Source organism: Impatiens glandulifera, chromosome 2, assembly GCF_907164915.1.
Source record: "Impatiens glandulifera chromosome 2, dImpGla2.1, whole genome shotgun sequence".
Taxonomy (NCBI): Eukaryota; Viridiplantae; Streptophyta; class Magnoliopsida; order Ericales; family Balsaminaceae; genus Impatiens; species Impatiens glandulifera.
In genome coordinates this window covers 16,886,717-16,908,137 of record NC_061863.1, presented here as the reverse complement: position 1 = coordinate 16,908,137, position 21,421 = coordinate 16,886,717, and the positions used below count along the sequence as shown (strand labels likewise).

General features: G+C 32.5%; 1 protein-coding gene across 1 annotated transcript; it reads left to right on the top strand.

The window, feature by feature from the left end:
• The first annotated feature begins 5,468 nt into the window (after positions 1–5,468).
• Positions 5,469–6,768, top strand: LOC124924421 (GEM-like protein 1). The gene is made up of 4 exons (XM_047464464.1): positions 5,469–5,535; positions 5,623–5,724; positions 5,925–6,199; positions 6,324–6,768. Exons 1-4 carry the CDS (start codon positions 5,469–5,471, stop codon positions 6,498–6,500), a joined length of 621 nt encoding a protein of 206 aa, XP_047320420.1. The 3' UTR covers positions 6,501–6,768.
• The last annotated feature ends 14,653 nt before the right edge of the window (positions 6,769–21,421 follow it).

The following is a 21,421-nucleotide window of genomic DNA, read 5'->3' as shown; positions in this document are numbered from 1 at the left end:
CTAGGGTTAGGCTAGGCTCGGTCCTAGGTTTTGGGGAGATCGGTCCTAGGCTAAGTGTGGGACTCGATCCTAGGGTTATGTTTATCGGTCCTAGGCTAAGTGAGGGACACGGTCTTATGGTTAAAAAAAATTGGTCCTAGGTCAAAGAAGGTGCGGTGCGCCCACGGTCCTAACTGAAGAACACCGGTTCTAGGCAAGAAAATCCGGTCATGGGATACTCGATCCCAAGTTTGGTGATGTCGGTCCTTGACAATAGTCAGGACCGAGGGACGTTGTTCCTATCTCATGGTTCTGCTACAAGTCTAGGTCCTAGGATTCAAATGAAGAACACACATGTTCTACATTTGGTCAATTTTGTAAACCTTATAACTTTTTATTTAGATTTTGAAATCACAATCTGTAAGCTATAGTAGGTTCATATGATCATGAAGAACAATAGCCCTAATATAAATCACGTTTTTAAGATCTTTACAAAGATTAATTTCTTAAAAACTGTTTCTTGATCAAATTATAGGATCTTTCAAATTTGCAAATCAAGTTGATCAAAATATCCATATTTAAATCAAGAACACAAAATTTTAGAATATCAAGTTTACAAACTTTAAATTTCAAAATTCTTAATTCTGGTTGAAATGATTAGATCTTCTTCAACCAATAGTTCATATATGATCTAGGGAATGATTCTATACAAAGAAATCACATGAACACTAGAAAATATCAAACACAAACAAACTTTAAAATTATGAAAAATAAATAAATTTTCTATTACAAAAAGACAATCGATCTTGAAGCATACCAACACTTGGAGAACACTCCAATAAGATGTTGGAAGTTTTCCCGACACTTGGATTGAAGTTGTGATGGTCGGAGAAGGTTTCGACAAAAACCAGTTCTTGGTTGGATCTTTAATTTTCGATTCAGGGCTTTATAGGGTGTAATTGTTTGATATTTTTATGTGTATGTTGATTGATGTGCTTCACAAAACAGCAACAGTATTTATAGGGAATGAGGGCAGCGGTAGAAAGTCAATTCGACTTTTCTTTGAGTTTTCTGGCGAGTTTATCTTATGTCGTGGCAGCCTTATTCAGCGCGGGATACGGGATAAGGTTGGAGGATAAAGGTGGATCGTAGATGTAGATAAGAGGGCAGGTGGGAGAAATCTGAGTGGATAAGGATGTTCGTGGTGGCCGCTGGAGCTTTTGGAAGATCGCGGGCCGACGATGGTGAATTCGGCGTCCTGTAGACTAATCGGAGAAGACACGCCAAACGGCGTCGTATTGGGTAAGTTTTTTATTTTTTATTTAATTTTAAAAGGTTTATGAAAATTGATATTTAATCCCTTTTAAATTCATTTCTTCACCAAAAAATTCACAAAAAAATATTTTTATCAATATAAAAATAATTATGTTCATATTTTATTATTTAGGGATTTTGGGGGATTTAGGGATATTTTATTTAATTATTTTAAGTCATAAATTAAACATAATTCATGATTAAATCACAATTAAATATTTTTAACTTATTCTTGGCTAAATTTGTGTAGAATAAATACAATATTTTATTCTTAAATTAATTTTTAATTTTTAAATAATTTTCTTATTTAAAGTTTAATTATCAAAATAATTATCCTTTAAGTTTTAATTATTTTTTAATTTATTTTGAATGTAACAATTCAAAATATTATTATAAATTAGGGTATGTTAAAATTTCATGTCTATAGATGCATTTCCGGTGATCAGGCCGTTCCAACGAAGAAGGATAAAACGACGTCGTTTTGTTTAACCAAAACGCGTCGTTTTGGCATTATGACGCGTTTCGTCCACGTTTGGGCGTTTTTAGCTAACGGGGTTAGCCATCCCCTTAGTTGATTCGGTGGATCAGGTGCGCGCATGCTTGGCTACAACGACATGTGTGACTGATTCCTGGGCAGTTGATGAAAATTCAGTGTTGATCCGATGGACATGAATGCTGCTTCAACTAACTCCCTTGGTTTCAGCTACACCAGATCATCAGTATTTATTTTTATAAAAGGGTTATTTGAAATCGAATTTTTAATCTTTTTAAGTTTTTCTTCACCAAAAATTCCAAAAAAGAAAATATTTCTAGAAACATAATAAAAATTATGTTCATATTTCTATTTTTTATATTTTTTTGGGGAATTTTAGGATATTTATTTAATTGTTTTAAGCTATAAACTATACATAATTTATGTTTAAAATCATAATTTAATAATTTCAACCCCTTCTTGGTTTAATTTGGGTAAATAAATATAATATTTTAACCTCAAATTACTTTTTGGATTTTTAATAATTTTTCTAATTAGAGTTTAATTATCACAATAATTAACCTTTAATTTGATTTTAAATCTTTCTTTGGGTTATTTTGAATTAAAAATTCAAGATATAATTTTTAAATATTTATAAAATGGGGTATGTTAAATTTTCATATATATATATATATATATATATATATATATATATATATATATATATATATATATATATATATATATATTTATTATTATTTATTTGTTTTTATTATTATTTATTTATTTATTTATTTGTCGTTATAAGTGTTCTGGAGTCGGGGTGGATGACACAAATACCATCACTAGTCATCTATCGGTCAAACCGAAAAAATGTATTCTCATTTAGATAGAAAACTGTGTTACCAGTTATAATGGTCATCCTTAATAATGTATTCTCATTTAAAACTTTTGTTTTTTAACTCATAAATTGAGTTAAAATATAAAACTTTGTGCACCAAAAGAATATATGAATTCGAATTTCAACACTCATTATTAAAATAATTATCATAAAATAAATATATGATAAAGGGTAATGAGAGAGAAGAAAGATAAATTTTATTATTTTTTCATCGAATCAGATTGCGCCACGTCATTATATCTCAAATTCTTTTCCAATCATTTCTCATATATATTTAAAATTTAAATTATTTTTCAAATTACACATATTAACCATCATTCCAATATATTATTAGTATTTATTTTCTTTTTACCTAAAATCATAAATCACGCCAAGATCATTATAATAAATGTTTCTCTCTCATTAAGCATGACTCTTAATATTTATTCTTCATTTTTTATCTTCTTTCAACCTTACTTTAACTTTTATCTTTAACCTTCTCTTGTGTTTTCCTAACTCTAAATCTCCAATAATAAAAATATTGTTATGTTGTTCAACCTCTAAAACATAACTATGCAAATAAGTAATGTTTTTATTTGTGTTTTTTTAATTTTTATATTACTAGTTTTAATGTTATTTATTATTTTAAAGTTATGTTTGCTCTTTAATTTTTATAATCTTATATATATATATATTAACTTAATCTTCAATCTTTTTTTCGTAGTTTTTTTTCGTTTGAGTAGCAACAAAGTTGAAAAAAAAAAATTGTAACTTCTACAAGACTATTTAAGAAAGATGTGTTTTTTTTTTTTTTTTTTTTTTTAGAAAACTGTTTTGACAATGATTATTTTAAAGTTTATGTTTAATTAGGTATTATGTTATATTTGTTTTAAGTTTATTTATATTTTGTAGTATTGATTAATTTATATTATGTAGTATGAATGAATTGTATATTATGTATTATGAATGATTAATTGTTGTTTAAGGATAAAATATTTTTAAATATTTTTTGGCCAATTATATTTTGTAATAACATATTATTTAAGATATTATATTTAATTTATAATAATTTTAATTTTTTTTAGTTTAAATGTATTAATTAAAATATAATATTTAGTATATTTAGAAAATAATAAATATAATTTCACACTTTAATTGGGTAATAGGGTACCGTTGGGTATCGGGTACCCTACGAATCGGGAATGGTGATATATATAGAGATACTCGTTGGGTTTAGAGTCGCGGTCAGGTAGTAAATGAAAATCGGGTTCGGGGATTGATACTTCACTACCCGGCGGGTAGGATATCCATTGTCAGTCATCCCTAGATGAGATTGTCTTCTTAATGAGACAAAAAAGAGACATCCTCGAATATATAGGAAGGGAAAAAATCTGCGATCATCTACAAATATGGTTAAAATTAGGGGTGGCCAAATCTACGGATCGGATACGATCCGGTATTTCGGATCGGATATCCGCTTTTGTTTTTTTCAAAAACCGCGATCCGTATCCGATCCGGTATCCGACCACTATCCGATCCGAAAATACCGGATCGGATCGGTCAGCGGATACCCGCTGATCCGATTTTTTTTCATATTTTAATTTTTTTTCATATGCTAGAAAATTGAAATTGTTCTATTAAGGATTTCAATTATGAATAATGACGATTTGAGAACAGATCTAAAGGGAAATGGGAAGAAAACAAATGAAAGAGACATATTTTTGTTTGGGCTTGTAATGGAAAATGGGAGAAAACATAAGGAAGATGGAGATTTTGTATTTTTGTTTGGGTTTGTAAAGAAAAGAAAGGAAGAGATAGATTTTTGTTTAGTTTGTAATTGTTTAATAATATTTTTATTTGAGTTTGTAAAGAGAAACATGAAGGAAAAAATATAGGAAGAGAGAGATTTTTGGTTGGGTTTGTATTTATTTAATTATACTTTTGTTTGGGTTTGTTTATTTAATAAAATTTAAAAATAACCGGATTGGCTTCGGATATCCGAAATCTTTTTTGCCCGATCTGTATCCGATCTGGAAATCCAGTAAAAATATCGAAACGGATCAATATCAGAATCCGATCCATCGGATACGGATTTTTTCGGATCGGATCGGTCGGATCAATGAATCGGGTCTTTCGGATCGGATTTTTTGGCCACCCCTAGTTAAAATAGTGAGAAACCTATAAAAAAAATAGGTGTAAAATAGTTTCTAAATGAGAAATGAATTCCAAAAATTGTTAATCATAAAATAAAAAACAGCTTCAAGTCCGATAACATCATCTTCTTTGTTACAAATGAGGAGACAGACTCGAGAAATGATCAACAATACAATTGAAATGTATAATCAGCAGACGACCCACCAAAGATTGAGAGTTATTGGGATTACAAAAATTCGAGACGATAAATTTAATCCAATTAAATAGGATGTGTACCGAACTAAATACAACACCAACTCAAATTTGAGTAATGACAAGACGATACAATTCTTCGATGTTTGAAATAACATGAAAGAGCCGTTCTAATAATTTTTGAATGACATCTAAACTCAGTTTAACATTTTTATATCTGGAAAATTATTAATTCGATATATATATATATATAATTTTAAAAATAAATTTCAAACCATTCAAAAAAAAAGCATAAATATGTAACAACTAAAAATGGCATTGTATCTTATCTCACCCACAATCAATCTCAATATTCTTTCTCTCTCTTTCCCTTTCTCTTTATTAATTAATCCTAAGATAACCAACAAAGAAGAAGGAATAGGAATTAAGAGGAATAGGATAATCAATTAGAATTCAACGAAGGGATGAAACTTTACAATGTCCATGCTGCCGGAATCGAATCCTTATGTTTCTTCTTCCCCTGTTCCTCCATCTTCCATGAAAAGTAAGTATATTTGAATCAAATCCATTCATATTTATATACAATTTGGGATAATTAAAATGAAAAAATGATTGTTTTTCTGAAATTTAGATAAGAAGGAGACTGTGAAGGATGCCCTTTGGAAATGGAGAAAGAAAGCAGAAGAAACAACTAAAAAAGCAGAGGATCTTGCAGGAAATATGTGGCAACATTGTATGTTCTTTCATTTTCACCATTATTGAATCTTTTTCCATACCCAATGATAAATATGAAAACCCTTTTTTGCTAAGAATCCTCCTAATTAGTTACCCTATAAATGACAGAATAACAATTTCATTAGATATCATCCTTCCTCTCTAGAAATGATCTGTTTTTGATCAATATAAGACATTTGATTACTTGATTTTCAACAGTGAAAACAAGTCCCAGTATTACTGATGCTGCTGTAGGAAGGATTGCACAAGGAACAAAAGTTCTTGCTGAAGGCGGTTATGAAAAGATTTTTCGACAATCATTCGAAACAATTCCAGAAGAGAAATTTCTAAAATCATATGCTTGTTACCTATCAACATCTGTTGGTCCAGTCATGGGAACATTGTATTTGTCTTCTGTTAAACTCGCATTTTCTAGTGACAATCCTCTTTTATATCAAGTTGATGAAGAAACAACAAATTGGAGCTTTTATAAGGTAACTTATAAAAATAAAAAAAACATGTTATGTCCCAATTTAAGTTTGATTCTAACACATTGATTGAAGTGTTTCAAGTTAAAAAATAGTTAGTTATATGATTCAATCATTGTTTTCAAAACAGGTGGTTATGCCATTGCATCAGATGAAAACAGTTAATCCATCAATCAATAAAGAAAATCCAAATGAAAAGTTTATCCAAATTATATCCGTTGATAATCACGAGTTTTGGTTCATGGGCTTTGTACAGTACGATAAGGCTGTGGCGACTCTGAAAGGCGTAATGGAAGGGAGCGGTTAGGTTTCGTCGATATATAATAATTTGATTTTTAATATGCATATATTTTTATAGTTTCAGTTGCATTTGCAGTACATTCATATATGTTCAATTAAAAATTTATGTCTTAATTAGTAATTTGAGAGTTTTATCTTCTCTCAAACCACCATATTTCTTGTATTAATAATGAAAATGTGGATGTATATGAAATTGTCAATTGTCTCCCAGTGGTGAAATATAAAAACAAAACTATCCATATGGAGGTAATGATGATTTAGCCTTGTTAATTTTTAATGTGCTTATTTCAGAAATTGGTAGATCCAATTTAGATTTCATCAAAAAAAAAAATTCAGAAATAGATTTATTTTGTTTGGTTAAAGAAATGTGACTGGATCATGTAGCAAATAAACTTAATTGGTTGGACTTTGATTCACAAATTTCTATTATAAATTTTTCAATTTTTTTTTCGTTTGGTTCATAACTATATGTTAGATTTTAAGCTATATCCCAAACAAGTTGGATTTTTGGGATGGATTAAAAGTCTATATTTTCCAATATAGATTCTCCCTAGAAATTGACTATCATAGTACTAGTTGGTTAATCAAACATCCAAAGTTCCCAAACCTTTATTAGTTATAATAGAAGCTATCATTATATTATGAATTAGGGTTATGCTTATATGGTAGTCTTTGGATAAGAGAAGGTCTAGTTGAACATTAAGAGGTCTTAAGGTGTTGGGGTCAGCTCAAATGGTTTTGGACTTGGCCAAAAATAAATCCCATTAGGGAATTTCATTAATTAACAAAAAATAAACAACTTTCTCTCAATCTCTGCTCCCTCTTCCCTGTACACTAAGGGTGTAAGCGGTTCGGTTTGGTCGGTTTATTGACCAAAATGCACATCCAAACCGTTGAGGTTGGTTTGCTAAATTTGAAACCGTTAGTTTAGTCAGTTTGATCGGTTCGGTTTGAACGGTTTAAAATTTCATTTGGTCAGTTTAATCGGTTTATTCATTTTAAAAACACAATTATCAAATCTACATAAATAGTTATACAAAATTACTTAAAATACGTTACTAAACTATAAAATCTTCAAAATAATAACTTAAAGTCTCAAAATCTATTAAGAACTACATAAATATATGGAATTGAACAATTCAAAATCAAATCCACTCATCTACAATTTTCAAGCCATCATACTACAACAAATCAATTTTCAGCAATCCAAATTCACCTATCTGAAAGAAAAAAAAAACATCATTACAAGTGTCATGAATAATTGCAACAACCCCACCACCACTCTCACTTCCATTCCTCTTACACAACATGTTATCATACATTGCTATTTTTATAGAACTTATTAACAAATACCTGCTTGCCACACGTGACTATAGCACATACTCTTGCGCCAATAAAGAAGAACATTGAATCTAAAGCCAAGTGGAGAAGATTACCTGAATAATGGTCGAATTAAACTCTAAAGAGTTTTCTTCAATTTTTCTAAGCTTAGAGTTGACCTAATAATAAAAATCAAAATATACATCTTTTACTCAACTCCGAAGATGAATGATGAACTTAAAGTCTTAAAAACAATGAAAATGGATAATCGAAGTTTTTATTCTTACCTTTAGTCATTATTATTCTCGATTTCGTCTTTGATTCTTGAAAATTAGAAACTGGAGCTTTGAATATGAGGGATAAAAGCAGATTTAGAGAGTTATTCAATAGAAAAAATGTGTGAATAGAGATTAACATTATAATACTATAACGTTGAAGATGAATGATGAATTCAGCCATTTTTAGTATAAAGATTTTTTGAAACTAATGAGAGAAATAGTTAATTACTAAACTAATGAAAAAATGGTATAATTGTAAATAATAATAATAAAAAGAGGAAACTTGAGCAGTTGAGCTTGCAGGTTGCAGCGGTTAGCGGATAAGACTGGGCAGGCTGATATTAAAAAGTGAAGAGTTTGAAGCATCAATTACTTTATTATTATAATATATAATTATATATTAATATAATTAGGAAAAGGAATAACGTAATCGTATTATACAAAATCAGTATATTCGGTTCGGTCGATAAACTGATGGATTATGATACCGCAAACCGACCAACCAAACTGTATAGCTCGGTTTAGTCAAATCAGAACCGATTTGAACTCGGTTTAGGTGGTTTGGTTTGATATTCGGTTAAGTTTGAACGGTTTGGTAGGTTTTCTTACACCCTTACTGTACACTTTGTTCTCTTTAGAGAAGGATTCCGAATAGCCTCCGACCAGACAACCATGTGCTTTTATTCAGTTTCTCTAACAAGTGGTATAAGAGTTGAGTTCGTTTGGTGATGATTCTTGTATAATTCAAATGGAAGAATCATTGAGTAGTAATGGCACGATGATCAAACTCACAACTACCAACTACACAATCTGGAAGTCACAGATGGAAGACTTATTGTGTAATTATGATTATGAAGACACTATCTTAGGTGATAAAGGCAAACTAGAGGCTATGACAAATGCAGATTGGAAGAAGGTAAACAGAAAGGCAGTTGGTAAGATCAAGCAATGGGTTGATAACAGTGTGTATCAGTATGTGGCTACTAAGATAAATGATCATAAAGTGTGAACAATTTTGAGTGAGTTATATAAGAAGGACAACAATCAAAATAGAGCATTTCTATTTAGGAATCTTTGCTCGTTGAAATATCAAGATGGGTCTTCTATGTCCGAGAATTTAAATTCTTTTTAGGGTATTCTAAATGAGTTGGTTGCGATAGGAATGAAATTTGATGATGAGATTCATGTTATGTGTTTGATTAATTCCTTGCCTAATAGTTGGGAGACACTTGTGGTTTCAATTACCAATTATGTTCGACAAGGTAAGCTTACTTTGAAAATGATGAAAAAGAGCGTGTTGAATGAAGAAACTAGAAGAAAAGAACAAGGTTTCTCGACTTCGAGTCAGGTGTTCGTGATCGAGAGAAGGGGTAGAATTAAAAGTAAAACTCTAAAGAATCGCAGTGGCAGTTCAAACAGGTCACGGGGAACATTCAGCTCGAGAAAAGAGATTACGTGTTATCATTGTGGCAAGTCATGACACAAGAAGTATTAGTGCAGATCTTTCAAGCAGGAACAAAAGGAGAATAAGCAAGATGAAAGTAGTAAGGTTGCAGTTGTGGGTGGTAATGCCATCGATATTATTTACGACAATGATAGTATCAACATTGTTTCGTAAGATACACAATGGTGGTAGACTCGGGTGATTATTATCATATCACCAATCGTTATGATATATTTACTTCTTACACTAGTGGACAATTTGGTTTAGTGACGAACCTTATTAAGTGTAAGATTGTTGGAAAAGGAGATGTTTGTTTGGATACTAACACTTCATGCAAGCTACTTTTGAAGAATGTTCGATATGTTTCCAATATTCGGATGAATTTGATCTTCACTAACATTCTTAATTATGAGGGTTATCATAGTCACTATGGTGAAAGAAAATGGAAACTCACTAAGGGGTCTTTAGTGGTAGCTAAAGGAATGAAATTCAGTTCTCTTTATGTGACAAAGGCTAAGTCTTACGGGGGAGAAGAAAATGCAATTAATGATTGTTTAGTACAACTTTGGCATAAGTGACTTGGTCACTTAAGTCAGAATGACATGTGAGTTCTCTCCAAGACAATCGATCTTCGGGGCTTGGAGTCCACAGATTTGAGACATGCACGGATTGCTTAATTGGTAAGAAATATAGAGTTTTCCTTCAAGAGTCTCTTTCCATATAGGAATCCCAATATCCTAGATATGGTTCACACAGACATATGTTCTATGGATTCCTTGACTTTAAGTGGTGCTCATTATTACATCACTTTTATCGATAATTGCTCAAGGAAGGTGTGGGACTATTTCTTTAAGACTATGTATCAAGCATTGGATTACTTTAAGCTGTTTCACGTTGAAGTGGAGAGAGAAACTAGGAAGAAGTTGAAATGTGTTCGTTCGGACAATGGTGGCGAATACAGAGGGTCATTTGTGGAATATTGTAAAAGTCATGGGATCAAGCTTTTGAAGACTGTGTCAAAAAAATCTAAATAAAATGGAGTCGCAGAGAGGATGAACAGGTCTATCAATGAGAGAATCTTGTGTATGTTGTCTCATGCTAAGTTGCCTAAATCCTTTTGGGGAAAGGAAATGAAGACAACAGTTGATCTGATAAATCTTTTACCCTCAACTTCTGTAGATGCAACGTTCCAGAAAGAGTTTAGAGATGTAAAGACGTCTTTTATGATCACTTGAGTGTTTTTGGTTGTAAAGTATTTGTTCATGTTCCTTGAGATGAGAGCGTTAAGCTTGATAGCAAGACGAGACAATGTATCTTTATTGGGTATGACCATAGAGAATTTGAGCACCGATGTTGGGACCCACTTCACAAGAAACTCATTAGAAGTAGAGATGTGGTATTATTTGAAGATCAGACCATTGAAGACTTTGAGAAAAAATAAAAGCCAAAGTCTATGGAGAAGGAATTTCCCGATAATGGTAGGATTCGTACACCACAATCACAGCCAATGATGTGGAAAATTCCCAAGTTAAGGTTGATGAGACTCCTCTAGTTGATGATGAGCCAACAGAGGAAGCTGAACAAGATGGTAATAGTTCTCTAGAGCCACCCAATGATCAGCATATTAGAAGATCTAGTAGGCAACGACAACCTTTTAGTAGGTATCCTCCCAATAAGTATGTGATGTTGACTAACAGGAGAGAACCAAAAACCTATCAAGAGGTATTGTCTCATGAAAACAAGAACAAGTGGTTGGTGGCAATAAAAGAAGAGATAAATTCCTTGCAAGAGAACGAGACTTATGACTTGGTAAAACTTCCGAAAGGAAAGAATACTTTGAAGAAGAAGTGGGTATTCAAGTTGAAGCATCAAGAGAATAGATCACAACCTCGATACAAAGCAAGACTGGTTGTAAAGGGCTTTGGACAGAAAAAGGGATTGATTTTGAAAAGATCTTCTCACCGGTTGTGAAGAGGTCATCCATCAGAGTTGTGTTTGCATTGGCTGTTAATCAAGATTTAGAAATTGAACAACTTAATGAGAAGACTACATTTCTCCATGGTGACTTGGAGAAAGAGATCTAGATGGAACAACCCGAGGGTTTCAAAGTTAAAGGTAAAGAAGATATTGTCTACATGTTGAGGAAAAGCTTGTACGGGCTCAAGAAAATTCCTACACAATGGTATAGGAAATTTGACTCCTTCGTGGAAGCAAATGGGTACAGTAAGACTACTTCTGATCATTGTGTTTTCATAAAGAGATACGGTGTTGATGATTATGTTATTCTTCTACTCTATGTTGATGATATGATGATTGTTGGACAAGATATTATGAAAATTGAGAAGCTCAAAAGCGATTTCAACAAGTATTTTGTGATGAAGGATTTGGGTTCAGTGAAGCAGATCCTAAGTTTGGAAATCACAAGAGACAGAAAGAACGGAACATTTTGGCTATCACAGGAGAAGTACATTGAGAAGGTACTTGAGAGGATTGCAATGAAAAATGCAAAACTGATTTTAGTTCCACTTGTAGGTTATTAAAAGTTGAGTTCTAAACAATTTCCTACAAATGAGAAAGAGAAATATGAGATTAAGAATATACCTTATGCCTCCGTAGTTGGTAGTCTTATGTATGTCATGGTATGTACCAGACCGGACATAGCACACGCAGTTGGTGTTGTTAGTCGGTATCTCTCCAACCTGGGAGAAGAACATTGGTTGGTTGTTAACTGGATTCTCATATATCTTTGAGGCTCTTTGAAAGTATGTTTATGCTTCGGGAGAGATACTCCTATTTTGGAAGACTTTATAGATTTTGATATGACGGGTGATGTTGATTCAAGAAAATCTGTATCAGGTTTTTTTGTTACCTTTACAGGCGATGCTGTTTTGTGGCAATAAAAGTTACAAAAGTGTGTTTCTTTGTCTACTATAGAAGCTAAGTATATTGCAGCTACCGAGGCATGTAAATAGGTGTTGTAGATGAAGAAGTTCCTACAAGAGTTGGGATAAAAGCAATAGAAGTTCATTTTATTTTGCGATAGTCAAAGTGTCATTCATCTCCCGAAGAATTCAATTTTTCATTCGAGATCCAAGTACATCGACGTGAGATATCATTGGATACGTGATGTGCTTGAGGAAAAAGAGTTGAACTTGGAGAAGATTCATACAAGTGGGAATGGTGCAGATAGGTTTACAAAGTCCTTGCCTAAGGACAAGTTCGAAGATTGTCGGGAGAGAGCGGGTTTATTGGAGTCTGGAAAGTTGCGCTGACGGGGAGATTTGTTGGGGTCAGCTCAAACGGTTTTGAGCTTAACCAAAAATAAAGCCCATTAGGGCATTTCATTAATTAACACACAAAAAACAACTTTCTCTCAGATTTATGCTCCATCTTACCTGTACACTTTGTTCTCTCTATAGAAGGATTTCGATCAGCCTCCGACTAGTCTCAGGTGCTTTTATTCAGTTTTCTCTAACATAAGGCTCAATTAGGTTTTATGTTTTTTTGTCACAAATTTCAACCTTAGAAAGGAAAGTTGATAGAGGGTAAGACTAAATAGTCCCAAAACTTGTAGTCAAATAATCAAAAATTCAGTTAAGCCTAGCTCACAATTGTTTGTCAAAATTTTGCTAAATTTCAGGAAGTGTCATAAATCTTTTGAATTTCTTTAAAACTCAAAGAGTTTAGTTGTAAACATTTGAGTTTATCAAGGATTAAATTGTACTTTTAACATTAATACAAAAGGGTAGATGATACCTTGGGAGCCATTAAATTTTCCTACGTTCTCTTTTCCCTCTATCATTTATCAAGATGAACAATAAATCGATTTCTACATAAATATGATTACATATCTGAGAAAATTGATCGACCGATCTCAGAAAAAGATCTCGATAAAGAATAAATTCTATTGAACGAAGAAGAAGACAGTTTGGGAAACACCAAAAAAGAATCGATGAGTTAAGAAGAAGAATGAAAGATGACTCAACGAACCAATAAGATGGTCAAAATAATTGGATAACCATATTGGTTTAAAGGACAAATGGACTCAAAGTAAGTAAAGAATTCGGCTAAACTTGTTAATAAATACTTCTCCAATTATAAGAGCAACCAAAATCCTTAGTACATGATAATTTTAAATTTTTTGGTAAAACGGTGCCTCTCAAAAACAAAAGGGCATGTAAGTCTTCTCAATCCATATATGGTTTCTTTTTTACTTATTGATATAGTTTTAATGTCGAAAGAAAGAGAAATAAATTTGAATTATTGATAGGAGCTAGTTGCCATATATGTGGTTTGGTTTGTTATTATTGACCAACATTAGAAAAGTTGTTATCATTCCATTATTCATACATGCAGGGCTAGCCCTTGGTAAATACAGCATGTACATAGGTTAGGGTAGACCAATTTTTGGGGAAGTACATCCAAAAATATCAACTCAATAGGGAAAGACAATTTTTTTCTAATCTACTAAATAAAATAAATGTGTGATATTTGTTAAACTGTATAAAAAAAATTAATATGTTTAAGAGGAGTACAGGACCTCCACGGTATACATGGGACATCAAATCATGTTTAACATATTTTGGTAAAAATATATTTTCTGGTAAATTATATGTGTCTGATTTTTCATAAACTTAATTTTTTATATTGAAACTTGCAAAACATAATAATGTATAATGTGTCAATTTTCCGACCCTAAAAATTAATAGGCACAAGATTTCTGTATTTGTTGGAAAATCTAGATACTAAGTCTATTACTGGAAATAAAGTTGACGCGAGTTCTAATGGTTTTGCAATGAAAATCAGGTATAGGAGAAGAGACTAAATGTTGAAGAGTTAGGTTCACATGATAGAGTGTTGAACATGGTGGGGCGTAAAGAGGTGAATCCTTCTTTGTGTGATATTTTATGTTGGCAAGACACTGATAATTTAAAGATTAATCATTGTTACTCTTTAATTGCATAGAATGCTCATTACGATCTCATATGGGAGAAGTTGTGGGACTCTAAGTTCTCATCGAAGATCTTGTTCTTTGGATGAAGTGTCATGCATCGAGGGATTTTGACGGATGATAGATGAATGAAAAAGAGTGCATTATGGCAAGTCATTGTAAATGTGTCATAAAGAGGTGGAGTCGGCGCCTCACTTGCTATTACACTGTGATGGAGTGGTTGTGATTTAGAGCTTATTATGGAACATGGCTGATATTCAGTGGGTTATGTCAAAATCTATCATAGTTGTTGGGAAGTATGGATAGAGACGGTGAACTCCGTTGGTTTGAGTCGTTGGGCCCCTATCCCGCTTATCTTATGATGGATCATTTGTCTGGAAAGAAACCGTAAAACGTCCAATAATCATTATTGATTGATGCGTTTAATTCATAATTCTATTATTATAACAATCAGAGAAGTTTCATTGGATAAACCAGTTGAAACAGTTGGGGAACTCATTGATCTTCTTGAAGATCTACGTGTTCTTTAAGATTTATTATTTTTATTTAATCAATGGTGAACTATTTTGTGTTTTGTTTTTTTCTATATTTTTTTCTTTCAATATTTATAATATTTTTTTCGTTGAGCTTAAGCAACTCTCATTTATATCATTTTTCATTGACCATTTTCAAAAAATATTAAAATGTTTCTGTTAATTTCTAAATACCGGTTTAACTTTAATGTTTATGAAGGTAATATTACATTCAGAAACTACACAATGTTTTGCATTTATGTATACAAATATTTGAGATCATTATAAAGAAACTTTAATGATGGACTGTTGTAAGGCATGAAAAATGTTGAGACAAAATATTTTAAATACTTTTACGTGAAAGGGTGCTTAGATATTAATTAAATTAATTAAAAGTTTAATTAAGTTAAAAGAGAGTTTAATCAATATTTTGAAAAACTATTATTTTTAATTTTTAATTCATTAATCAAAATCTCGTAACTTATTTTTCTCTTGAATCTCATAAAAAAGATGAGAACTAAAATGATAAATTTGATTAATCCTTTTCATTTAAGACAGGTTACATTTTGATTTATAAGAGTCGGCACTTAATTTTTATAAATTAATAAAATATTTTACGTGTACAAACGTAATTTTAGAGATTCCTTTGAGTTCATTTTTTTGTGACACTCGGGAAAGGTTTTCGTGCTATTTAATTCGTGCCCATTAAAGAACGTCTTTACTTTATAAAATTTTGACTATTTAGAAAAGAAAATTAATAGGGGCAATGAAGGGACAACGAATGAAAGAACAAAATGTGACATGGCAAGCCACGTCACCCACCGTCACCCACCGTCACCCCCACGTCGACTATTTAAAAAAAAGATATTATATATTTTTAATATTATTTTCGTTTTCCCCCTTCTTTCACTCTCTTCTCTTCAGTTCATTCTTCGCTCTCTCAAAAGTTCCATTTCTGTCTTCGGCGATTGTTTTTTCCTTTCAGACTATTTATTCAGCGTATTCTTCAGTCAGCTTCCAACTATTTATTCGGCGACTTCTTCCTTCTTCTTTAGTCAGCGATTCCGACTATTTCTTCGACGTCTTCTTTATTTGGTGATTCCTTCTTCTTCAGCTTAAAAGTTCGAAATGGTAAGTCTTCAAGTCTCATTCGTCTGCTCTTTGTTTTCGTTTCTCTTTGTTTCTAAACATATATCTCTTCGTCTGTGAGAATCTTATTCATGCATCCACCAAGTCACCAAGGCAAAATCTCGAATCTATATTCATGAATTTTCGGGACGTTTTTATTTAGCGATTAGTGTTTCGATAAGAGTTTTGCGATTAATTTTTTATCAATATTTGGTTGGAGCTAGTGAAAATGTGCATTTTGGGGATTATGGTTTAGCGATTAGCATTTTTCGATTAAAGTTTTGTGATGCGATTAACTTTTTGATAGATTTTTAGTTGGAGCTGGTGAAAAAGTGCATTTTCGGGATTAAAATGTCACAAAAATGTTCATATTTCGAGATGTTTTTTTCCCGAAAGTTTCCAAAAGTTTCATTTTTGGAACATTTTCTCCCGAAAATAAAATCTTTTCGGGCTCGTTAATTAAATTTTTTCGGACCCGAAAGTTCCCTAAAGTTTTATTTTTCGGACGTTTTCTCCCGAATATGAAATCTTTCGAGATGTTTTTTCCCGAAAGTTCCCGAATGTTTTTATTTTCGTGACGTTTTCTCCAAAAAATTTCATTTTTTCTCGAATTTTATCAGTTGATAGTTTATCTGTATAACAATTTATTTGTTTAGCGAGCTTCGTGGTTCTTTTATTTGTTTTTTTAGAGTATATAATTAGAAGGCAACAAAGACTACAGGTAGAACTACAGCTGAATCATCCCAAAAATAAATAAAAGTTGCCCACAACATATATTTTACCACGACCTCGTCTTATGGCCTTTACCATCTTATTCAATGACTATCTGATCAACGACAAGAGGTGATGAAGACCATAGGCTTTAGAAGTCTCCAGTCACTATCCCTTTCTAAATGCTCCAGTGATCTCTCTCGATACCTCGTCAGGTCATTTAATTGTAGAAGGTGTGCGATCATCCTACAGAGTGGCAAGGAAGTAAAAATCGAAGAAGAGGATGTTCAATACGTATTGGGAATCCCTAAATAGGAGATAGAGATTGTAGAATACATCGAAAAGGAGATCAGGTGCCCCAACTACAAGTTGACGGAGTTTGGGAGTCGATGGTGAATTACACATACAAGTGGCGGTCTTAAAATGACCGAAACGCCAGACAAAATGTTGAAGAATACAATAGTTGACCATAATTTTATGATAGACTTTGTACATATATTGTCAGCAGCTTTCTCTAAACAACGCAGATGGGTCAACAATCAAGGTATAGAGTTATTCACAAAACTTATATTTCAAAGCGTCATTTATTTATATACACTTCTATGCATTATTAATACTCCTTAATTCTATTTTTGTACTTGCAGGATTACAATTCTGAAATCTATTTTAGATGTTCATAATATCCCAAATTTGAATTGGTGCAAATTCGTACTTAACGGATTAGTTGAATCATGCGTTGGGTTTTGGGCTCATATTTAATTAGAGTTTATATATTGTAATTGGGCTTTAAGCCTTTATTGGGCTTAGGAGTAGTAGTTTAGTGTTTTGGCTTTTGATGTACTCCTATAAATAGAGACATTGTAACCTAGGGTTACTTGGACCATTATTATTCCATGAAATATCAATAGAATGGACGACTCCCCGAGGATGTAGGCATTGTTGGCCGAACCTCGTTATATCTTGTGTTCTTTATTATTCTTTACCAATTTATCTCTATATCTTCTTTTATCGTGTGTTTAGATTAGATCGTTTCTCAACAAGTGGTATCAGAGCATGTTTTGAGAATGTTTAACCTAATCTATTTGTGAAGATATTACGGAAACCCTAACTACCATTGAAGAAGTTGTTGGATATTTGTGCTTTTGTTGAAGATTGCTATTGGAGAAACGACATTGGTTGCAAAAAAAAAATAGCCACTGTGAAGATTTGAGTCGGAATCTTCAATTGCTAAGAAGATGTCAACGGTCGTTAAAGTAATTCTTATTTTTAGGTGATGTTGTCTTGAGAAGAAGAGAGAAGAAGACAATGGTCTTTTGTTCATCTCGAAGGCGCCAATGGGTGCAGGTGACGAAAAGTCGTCGTGTAGACAGCGACACCAGAATGAAGAAGATGAGGTATATTCTTTTGACTTATTTTAATTTGGGACATATGCTCTATTAAAATATAAAAAAAAAAATATATATATATATATCTCAATATATATTCCATATATATTCCATATATATCTCCATATATATTCCATATATATCTCTATATATATTCCATATAAATAGATATTATATTATGATATAATATAATATATAGAGAGAAGCCAAGAATCTTTGAAGCGGTCAACAACTAAGACTTTTTCAAATAAGACTTTTTATTTAAGTCTCGTTTGATTTTATAAAATAGGTTTAAGACCTATTTGTTCCAATTTTCACAAGTAAAGCCTTGTTTGATTTTAATCAAGCTCTCAAAGCTTTGTGTGCTTTGATCTTGGATTTGTATTGAGGTTTGTTTGACTTGAATTTCTCAAATATGGAGATTTGTGTTTATCTTCTAAGAGATTTGAAAATTGGAGTTGAAAAAGAAGGTGGAGTGCTTATTCGATGTTGCAGATTGTGGAAGACAGTTGATGCAACATGTAAAGGGTTTTCTGATTAAAGCAAGTGGCTTTAATGTTTGTTTGCAAGAGTGTATTTTTGATATGTGTGTTTAAGGGCCGGATTTGGATTTGCATCAACCTTATGAGTAGGTTTTGATTGACAATCCCGATAAGTGTTGGTACGAAGTTGTCAAGTGAGTGTTGATGCCTCAAGGGTTCTACCAAGAATGATAATTTCTAAGGTATGAGTTGAGGGTGCACTAATCATATATATGGTTTGTTAGATTCTTTCTATGCAGTATTTTGCTAGAAGAATGTGGAGAACAAACGATACATCTTCATGCTTATTGAAAATTAGTTGGAGGTTTTATTATAACCGATTGTTGTCTTGGCATACATGGGTGACATTATTTCACTATGGCGAGGGCTTTGACTTGAAGAAATTCTCGGCTGAAATAAGTTTGGAGAGATTTTTCTTTGGTAACCGGTTATTGAAGAAGTCAAATTAAAAGAGGGGTAGAGAGAAAAACTAGTAGTAGATTTTCGCCTACAGCCGCACAGGGTTCATCAAACTGACAATGGGAGATTCAAACAGAGTCCGATTGCGCTGAGATTTTGTCAAGAGGGTTGGTAACTCATTCCTCTACATTTTCAACGGTCGGACCAAGGTTTGGACGTCTCGAAGTTTGTTTTTCTAGGGCTTAAAGTGTCTGCCTAATTTTAATTTTATTTGACTTATTTGGGACCAAAAAGTTTGTATCTTTTTGGTTATGACCTTATCTTATTGGAAGAGCTAATCAAGATGAAGACTGTGGTGAGATTATATGCTTTTACACTTGACAAAAACATGATCGAGTATGAAAAGTTGTTATTTATATGGTGTTTACCGATGATAACATTGTCGACATGTTAACAGGGCAATCCTTTAGGCCAAATTGCAAGATTACATTGAGTTGGCGGGTGATTAAGGATTGAAACAATTCCAGTTAACACATATTATCAATGAAAGACCAGGAAGAGGAAGACTAATGAAAGACACTTATAAGTTGAGGTGGAGACATCTTGAAATCAACTCTCAAACGACCGAGAAAAATCATCTCATTATCTTCTAATGAGAAGATAAATAAAACCTTGAGTGGGATTCCTAGTCATGAAAAAGGGGCTAGATGGGAGACTCGGTTAATTCGAAGATGATGATTTTGTTACTTCTTTTGTTCTATCTTAATTGTCTATACATTGTGGATAATATATTAGATGAATAGGATGATTGAGACTTTGAATAGGGATTCCTAGTCATGAAAAAGGGGCTAGATGAAAGGTTCGATCAATTCAAATGGAAGGATATTCGATTTCTTTCAGAGAAACTATAGATGATCATTTGAAGCATTGGTGAAGAAAATTGAAGAGAGATAGTGAATCTTGAAATAATATTCTTGGATTGCTAGGCATTTTTGGATTCAAAAACTAGCAGATTGCAAGCTAATTTGGTCAAGGAGAAGTATGAGGTTCAAGTTGATTGAGTATGCAACGTTTAAGGCAAGATGGGTGACAAATACTTTGTCAGATCTTGAGCTAAAGAAAAGAGATGTCGTGATAGCCTAATTTATTTGTTATGAAGTAGACGATAAATGTTTGTCTTGGGTCTTCTTGTTTTTTGATCGATATCTTATTTTGAGGAAGTAGACGATGGAAGTTCGTTTTGGGTGTCCTCAGTTTTCGATAGATATCTGATTTTGAAAAAGTAGACGATGAAAGTTCGTCTTGGGTCTATTCGGTATTTTGCTTTCAGTCGGTTGTTGGACTTGAAAAATAAGACACTCAGTTTGTTGCAAACAAAGGTAAAGATTATTTTGACATAATAAAGAATTGTTAATTCTAGTTTCCGCATATGTCAACGGGTATGAACAAAGATTGGGAAGAGTTGTTGAATGTCTCTAGTCGCTGAAGTAACGTAGTTGCCAAATTTACTAGGTGTTATAAACTCTATGATTTTATCTTCTAAGGGCTTTTGAACTGAAGTGGAGGTATAATGATTTATCTCATGAATGGCTCGAATAGTGAAGATTGATGTGTGGCTCATAACTTTTTGATGGCGCGATATACGTAATAGTGGAGATTGTTATTCTTCTAAGGGCTCTTGAGTGGAGTGGAGGTGAAGATTGATGGATACGGCTCGTGTATTTCCTAAGGGACGTGAAATTTGTCAAGGTGGAGATTTATAATTTATTCATCACATCTCAATAAGCGCGGTATTCGCCCAAGGTGGAGATTGTTGGGTTTTGGGCTCATATTTAATTAGAGTTTATATATTGTAATTGGTCTTTAAGCCTTTATTGGGCTTAGGAGTAGTAGTTTAGTGTTTTGGCTTTTGATGTACTCCTATAAATAGAGACATTGTAACCTAGGGTTACTTGAACCATTATTATTCCATGAAATATCAATAGAATGGACGACTCCCCGAGGATGTAGGCATTGTTGGCCGAACCTCGTTATATCTTGTGTTCTTTATTATTCTTTACCAATTTATCTCTATATCTTCTTTTATCGTGTGTTTAGATTAGATCGTTTCTCAACAAATTCGTACTTAACGGATTAGTTGAATCATGCGATAAATGGAAGCAGAACGAAATGCGTCATTCCCAAGGACTATACTCATTTCTCCCTGTAATTAATCCTTGTCATCAGCACTTTATTTTGGTAGTTTATTCAAATATAAA